This window comes from Lithobates pipiens, unplaced genomic scaffold (genome assembly GCF_037356315.1).
Source record: "Lithobates pipiens isolate NorthernLeopardFrog02 unplaced genomic scaffold, aLitPip1_a1.2 Scaffold_10, whole genome shotgun sequence".
Classification (NCBI taxonomy): Eukaryota; Metazoa; Chordata; class Amphibia; order Anura; family Ranidae; genus Lithobates; species Lithobates pipiens.
This window is the reverse complement of record NW_027507686.1, coordinates 233,154,242-233,162,068: the sequence shown is the minus strand read 5'-3', so window position 1 is coordinate 233,162,068 and position 7,827 is coordinate 233,154,242. Positions and strand designations below refer to the sequence as shown.

General features: G+C 38.9%; 1 protein-coding gene across 3 annotated transcripts in view; it reads right to left on the bottom strand.

Annotated features, from left to right (window-relative positions):
* Window positions 1–1,290: 1,290 nt before the first annotated feature.
* The window catches only part of RAG1 (recombination activating 1), a 10,694-nt gene continuing 4,157 nt past the window's right edge, over window positions 1,291–7,827 (bottom strand). For 2 of the 3 annotated variants that reach the window (XM_077463120.1, XM_077463105.1), the window contains exon 2: window positions 2,984–6,986. In XM_077463120.1, the coding sequence (XP_077319246.1) occupies window positions 3,835–6,975 (3,141 nt within the window). In that variant the 5' untranslated portion in view covers window positions 6,976–6,986 and the 3' untranslated portion in view covers window positions 2,984–3,834. Of the gene's footprint in view, window positions 2,960–2,983; window positions 6,987–7,827 lie in introns of those variants that run through there. The other variant, XR_013263989.1, reaches the window with a different exon arrangement.

The window sequence follows — 7,827 nt, the reverse complement described above, 5'->3', positions numbered from 1 at the left end:
TATAAGTATCAACAATATCCTATTGAGTCCAATCAATCCTGAGGTTATATATTACATAAGCCCTGATGAAGGGGAAGTGTCCAAACCCCCGAAACCTGTTGCAGTTGGCTTCCATTTTCTACCATTTTTTTCATTCAAAACCTTTTCTAGACTCTATGGTTACTGGTGTGACATCAGTACTGCTTTCTACATACTTCTATTGCTGTCTGTGTCCCCTTGTGGAGTTTCCTTCACTTCTTCTCTCTGTGATTGAGGGCCCCAGGGGCAGGGACTGCAGAAGGATGCCTCCAATGGGGACACAGACAGCAATAATAAGAATTTTTAGCAGCACAGGAAAAGATTAGAGATGTTGTTACGTTTTACTAGCTACATTTTTTATTTTCCTGGTGATCCCCCTTCCCTTCATTTCTTGTCCTGGTGATCCCCTTCCCTTCATTTCTTGTCCTGGTGATCCCCCTTCCCTTCATTTCCTGTCCTGGTGATCCCCATCCCTTAATTTCTTGTCCTGGTGATCCCCCTTCCCTTCATTTCTTGTCCTGGTGATCCCCCTTCTCTTCAATTTTTGTCCTGTGATCCCCCTTCCCTTCATTTCTTGTCCTGTTGATCCACCTTTCCTTAATTTCTTGCCCTGGTGATCCCTTCCCTTCATTTCTTGTCCTGGTGATCCCCTTACCTTAATTTCTTGTCCTGGTGGTTCCCCTTCCCTTCAATTTTTGTCCTGGTGATCCCCCTTCCCTTCCCTTAATTTCTTGTCCTGATGAACCCCCTTCCCTTAATTCCTTGTCCTGATGATCCCCCTTGCCTTCAATGTTTGTCCTGGTGATCCCACTTCTCTTCATTTCTTGTCCTGTGATCCCCCTTCCCTTAATTTCGTGTCCTGGTGCCACAGGGTCAAAAAATGAGGGAAAAATCTTCTTAGTGTAGTTAACAATAAAAACCTGCAAAGGGCTCCAACTCAACCAAAGCTTATCTGGAGTGTGTGTTTAATAAGAATCTCTCTGGAAACGAGTTATACAATCAAACCGATTAGAACCGAAATACATAATAAAAAATATTTTCAGTTTGAAAATATAAAGACATTACCATAAAAAAATGCTTCATATTGGCTAGCCAAAGAGAATGTAAAAAAAAAAAAAAAAAAAAAAAAGGTTTTTGCTAGAACCTTGCTTTTAATTGAAGTGAACACAGGTTTATTTTGGATAGTTTCTTGCCTGTGCATGCACTTAATAAAATCATTGGCTCAATATACACCAATAACCAACCTAAAAAGTAACTTCAAAACTGAAAATATTTAGGATTTTTAACAAGTGTTTATTTCATCAACAATTTAACAGATACTTAAAATCACAATTAAACTTCCACAAACTACTAATAGATAACATTGCATTATAACATTATAGATGAGTGCCGTAAATGTGAACTGTACCCCTTACTCACAAAGAAGGCACCATTTTGGCCTTAACCACCTCTACAGTTTAACAGGAACCACTGACAACACTATGAAATAAGCCCACAGAACAGTTGCCTTGAAAAAAAAAAAAAAACAAGTACAAAAATAAAAGTCAAAAGCACTTCATTTTCTACAAAAGTCCAAAAAAATTCCTGAGATAGAATGCCTAACTCAAAGTGCAAATTCTAACTATAAAGTAACAGATTGAGGTAAAATGTTTAAAAAAATATATATTCAAATAACGTCTAAATAATGCCTCGAACTACGAGGTGACTGAGGTTTCCAGTTGACAGTTAAGAAAAAAAAAAGGGGCAGCAATTCCCATCGAAAATGCCACCTCATCTCTTACCACTAACTGAAATACGAAAGTGAAGTCTAACAGCTGGTGGGATTGAGACACCACAAAAAAATTTACCTTTTAGTGTAAGGTGATTAGAGGTAGAAAAATATTACTTGCATAAGAAAAAGAGTATTCTTTCAATTAAAAAGTTAAAAAAACAAAAATGAAGCTGAGGTTGTGTACCAATGATGTGCACATAAACAACATTGATTATTTGTAAAACGAATACACTTATGAAAAATGTAAAGTGGCAATTCCGCATAATGAAAAAAGTATAGTTTCACATACTTCAAAGCATTTAAAATCCATTATCATCTATAATGTACTTATTGAATATAAAGAACAAAATGTTTTCAATTGTATATTTAACAGATCAAAAGAAAACAAGTAAGAAAAGTTCATTGTTCGGTTTTACATACACTTCAAATGAAAAAAAAAATGTATACTTTCCACTATGATCATCTACATTTAGATGTAAAATTTCAGAAGCTACCAATCAGCTTTTATCTTTCATCATTCTCAGTATTTAATGATAATAAGATCTGATAAGATAAAATCTGATTGCTATGGAATGCTGCATAGCATAGCCCTTAAAGACTGAAATGGACAAAGTTTAGAAATATCTGTATTGTACTAAAAATGTCTTATTTATAAATGTAAAATATACCTAAGATATAAATGCATTGCATGCAAAAAAATGTATGCATTAAAATAGATTTAAAATATAAATGCATTAAATGGACCAAGTCTAAAAATATTTATATTGTATTAAAAAGGTCTCAATTTTAAATGTATAATATCTAAAATAGATTGAAAATATAAATTCATTAAAACATTACTTTGAAAAAGATCTTGTCACCGTATCCCTGTGCACAGAATGTTGACATAGTCAATTCTACTGCTTAAGTTGGAACGGTTTAAAAAAATATATAACACTTTTAGGATCAAAGAGTTATAGGATCAAATACTGTACCTACAGGGGCTACACTTGAAAGTCTTCCAATAAATCCTACAATATAAGCTAAATTATATTAAAAAATAGAAAACAAAATCTAGAACCATTAGCAGTCCACATGACCTCTTGTTATAATAAAGTATCTTACTAAGGCTCTACTGCTTTGATGTTGTTATTAAGAATGAATATATACCACAGGACAGGGGTAGGCAACCTCGGCCCTCCAGCTGTGGTGAAACTACAAGTCCCATGAGATATTGCAAGACCCTGACAATCACAGGCACGACTCCTAGAGGCAGAGGCATAATGGGATTTGTAGTTTCACCACAGCTGGAGGGCCGAGGTTGCCTACCCCTGCCATAGGAAACCAATCAAAAATGAGAAACTTTGGGATCTATTTTTAAGGGTTTTGGGTTGTTTTTTAGATTGTGGAATAGTTAAAACCGCTGTTTGTGTCCTAGTTGGAAGATTTGTCTTCCCTTCCAATTCTGTATACACAACAGGAAGCTTGCTAAAATGGTAGTTCAGCCATGGGATCATTATTCCTTCCAAAATTGAGCTAAAATATTGCTGCCTCACTGCTTAATACCTTAAAAAATAACATACAAAAATAAAACCCCTCTCGTATGTTTACTGCTTGTCTATAACACCTACATTTTTTATCATCAAAGTAAATTAATGATCGCTTTCAATACAAATAAAACTGATGTTTTAGTATTAGCGATCCATTTTCCCTTTCATTCACAAACATTAAAAGCACTTTGAGTTTGCTTAGTATATTCATGATACTTATTCAGTATTAAACAAACGCATGGCTAGTAAGGACCAATATATATATTAAAGTCCCTTCACCTGCACAAATGCTAGAACATTTCGATAACGTTACTCTGGAGCTTGATGTCCTTTGTAAGTTACTCAATGCTCCTTAATTAACTCTTGGCACCCTTTGAAAACTGTATGACTCATACTCCTTATTGATAACCAAAGGAGTATCACTGGCTCTTTAGGCTGGTAGGCCTCCATAAAAGGAACACCTGGTTAACTCTGGACGGAACATAAAACAAATGTATAGATTTTTGACAGATGAAATCAGAATTCCATTGAATCTAAATTATCAATAGAACAATCTACACCTTCCTCTTGTGTTGCTTGAGGATCTATATCTACTGTAAAACCTTGATTTTTCAAATGAATATGGGCATTCATAAACTTCTGCAGATATTTGGAGGTGTACAGCCAGTGATGCTTCAACACATCTTCCATCTCATATACTTTGGACTGACGAGCATTCATTTTTCTGAAACGTCTGAATAACTTGTTGCCAGACTCATTTCCTTCACTGGCCCAGGCTCCAATGGAGCCATCACGTTCAATGATCTCTGGAACGTGGGCAAGGGTTTTGTGAAAATAGTTGGTAATTTTGCCCTCATATCTGTACTTGAACTTTGTGGATAAAAGTTCTGCAAAACGTTGTGAGTGATAACTATATTGGCATAGTAGCTCAGGGCATTCTTTGGCGGGACATGAAGAGCGCCACACTGGCTTCATTTTGAGGTACAAGTCCATTAGTTCTTTAAGCGCCAGTTGTCTCTCTTCACATTGCACTAATTCGCACACTGCTTCTATAGTCTCTTTACTCATGAGCTTCCGGGCAAAGTTCCCATTCATTCTCATTATGGGTTTTAGGTTCATCTTCTTTCTAAGTTGTTTGTCAAGTATAGTTTGCCATTTCTTTCTCTCTTCTTTGGTTGCATTGGGACTTCTGTAGACCTCCCCTATTTCTAGCTGAAATATCCTGTAAAATTCAGCTGCATTTCCAATGTCACAATGTAATGCATCAATGGACGGAAGGGTTTCAATAAATGGCTTTGCTGAAACTCCTTTCACTCTGTCACGAAGTTCGTCAACAGATTCATTGTGAGGGTTGGCTCTCCATGTCTCATAGCGCTGTAAGTTCTCAGAATGACTTCTGGTAATAGAATGGAAGACTAAGTTCTGAGACGCTTCCAGCCGAGTAGCATCACAGAGGGTACAAATATAGATAGAGCCTGAGGCTTCCAGTCCTTCTACTTCTCTCACTAGCTTCTCATCATACCCTGTGCCACGAAAGATAAATTTGAAATTTCTGAGGATTCCACCTATTTCCAACATTAGTTCACTGGATTTCATGGCTTCTCTCTCAGCTATTAAAGGACTCAAGATGGCTGTTAGAGTTTCGTGGTCTGATTCATCAGCAAGCATTAAACAAAGGGGTTTGCAGCAAAGTTCAGAGTTTGGTTTGGACTCTTCAAAGATTCTAACAGACCCACTGTTGTTGGGAACGCTGATGTTCATGATTGTGAATGAGAAACGTACTGCTTTCTCAGGAACTGGAGGACCACTGCCATGCTTCTCGCTGACATCTCCCATTCCATCACAAGACTCTTTGATCACCACAGTAAAAGGACCGCTTAGGTATTCCTCCAAATCCTGAGATTTTAAGCCTTCAAGAATATCCTCTTCCATGTCTTTTAGAGTTGAAACTAAGGCTACATCATACCTAAACCTTTTAGAAATAGCTTCCACTGGGTATTCATCAACTGAACGATTCAGTCCTGAAAGGCCATCCATGATGCCAACATCTGTACGGGCAGAGACATTCTTCAGAGGAGGCTTCCATTCAAAGGGATGATATCCCGGCAGCAAGGCCTTCTCTGCATTTCTGAGAGCATGGAGTGGCTGAAAGATTTGACGACCAGTTATGGCTTTTACTGTTCTGTACATTTTGTGGTACTGGCTGCAGCTCAGGAAGGTGTTTACTCTTATTGCAAGACAAACAGCAGGATGAAGACCTGCTCCTCTGCCTTCCATGATGGCCTCTAACTCATCTGCTTGCCTGTGCTCATTCCTTGCTCTTAGGGCCAGCAGAAAGAGAGTCAAGCAAACTGATTTAACATCTCCCTCTTCTTCTTTGTCAGCAAAGGTTTTTACTTGCATCTTTAGCTCTCTTAGACGGTGTTTTTGAGCTCTTCTTGTCAGCGACAGCAGGTGTTGTCTGGGACGACCACCTTTGTTGATATGAGCATAGGCTTCTTTACCTTTAATCTCCTTATGTTTGGAGATGTGTTGAGAATATTTTCCAAGAGAGACCTCTTCATCACATCCAGCCACTGTACATTTTAGCACCAAGGAATTTAAAATATTCAGATAAGATTTTACTGGCGTTGTAAGGTCAGTTGGGAAGCATGTGTATCTGCAGGCTGGGCAGTAACAGCCCATGATCTTGATATACTTAAGAATGCAGTTCCTGCAGAACAGGTGCTTGCAGGCAGTTTGCACTGGATCAGAAAGAATATGTTCACACACCTGGCAAGTCACCGACTTGACAAAGTCAGAAGGATAGTCCACAACCAGGAGATTTGCATCAAGGTGGATTTTTTTGCAGTTAGTCTTTATCTGATTCAGAGCTTTACTGTTCTTCCAGAAGGATGTGGTATTTCCATTTATGTTCTTTTTTCCATGCTCTATGCTGATTTTGCGTTTTTTGGGAAGGATCGAATTCTGGAGAAGTCCTCCTTTTCTTTTTCCCCGGGTTTTGGAGGAATTGCAAACTTCACATGGGGTCGAGTGAGACTTCCATTCCACAACTTTATTGCGGGGGAAATAAACCTCACTGGAGGTATTGGTGAACTTCTGATGCATGATAGTCCAGCAGTTATGACAGAAACGCGTTGGGTGAATAGTGTCCATGTCACCCCTGACGTCAACTTTGAAAACCTTGGAGATAAGTTCAGGCCAAGAGGTGGCTTTCTTCTCTCTCCGTCTTAGGACTTCCTGAGTTTCATCATCCACAGGCCCGTGGACTGGATATTGTCTGCTCTGTTGATCCATTTTAAAAGAAACACCACAAATACGGCACAGGTGTTGTAAAGTGGCCATGTGAGCATCTTCCTCCATTCTTTTCAACTCTGAGTCATTGTCCATCATACTTTCTTCCTGCCTTACGCATTCTGAAGGTGATTGCGATAAAGTCTCCTGACTAAGGTCATCTGAACTGACATCAAAATAAGGTGATGTCTCCTGGGAGCCGATTGAGGACACTCCAGTATCATCTTCTTCCTCTTGAGAGGGGGACTTTTCCAAAGATTTCACCCGAAACAGCTTAAACTTCCAGTCAGAGAATTTCCTATATGGCTGGTGCATTTTGGTGGATACTGTATCCCATGGCACAGAGACCAAGGGATAATCCATGTTCCTGATTACTGAAATGAAAAAAGTACAATTATTAGTAATCTTTGAACAGCAAATCTAAAAACATTACTATTTGTTTTTGAAATTTACCTTGGATCCTACCCAGCCTTTATAAAGGTTTTTTTTTCTGTTTCAATATGTTTATTGAAAATTTTGAATAAACAGGAATAAACAAGAGACTACAATCTGCTCCTTGTGCGCCCTCGCAGGGGCTACAAAGCATGAATATGAAACCGAAGGGCAAACCATCACATTATACTTATAAAAACACAAGAAAGGAAGGAAAAAGTGTAGGGAATGGTATCGAGACTGGCTCCAGTACCAAGCAACTCGTTCCTTTATCGTTTCCAGAGGGCAAGCCCTTCTCCCACTACCCCCTTCTACGGGGGGCAGCAGTATTTGTTAGCAATGAGAGAGATTACAAAGAAGAGTGAAAAGAGATAGGGAACAAAAGAAGGAAAGGTAGGGAGAAAAGAGGGGGAAGAAAGGAGGGGGAAAGTTCGGGTGTGGACGCCTCGCCAAGAGGAGTTAGACAAAGCCCAGGCATGCAGCTTGGAGCCCGGGGAACTCATAGGAAATCCACGGCTCCCAGATTTTTAGAAACTTAGCATGAGAATTATGGACAATACTGGACATACGTTCCTGAAGTAACATAGCAGTCATGCGGGTTTTAACCCCTTGAAAATCTACCCGTTGGGACTTCCAGGCTTGGGCAATGGTCCGCTTGGCTGCTATAAATAAATAAGTAGCCAGCTTCTGTTGAGGGCCTCGCAAACCAGGTACCGGACAGTGTAGAAGAGCTAGCTTAGTGTCCCTTCGGATCGTAAATAAAGTTTTTTTTTTAACATGTTA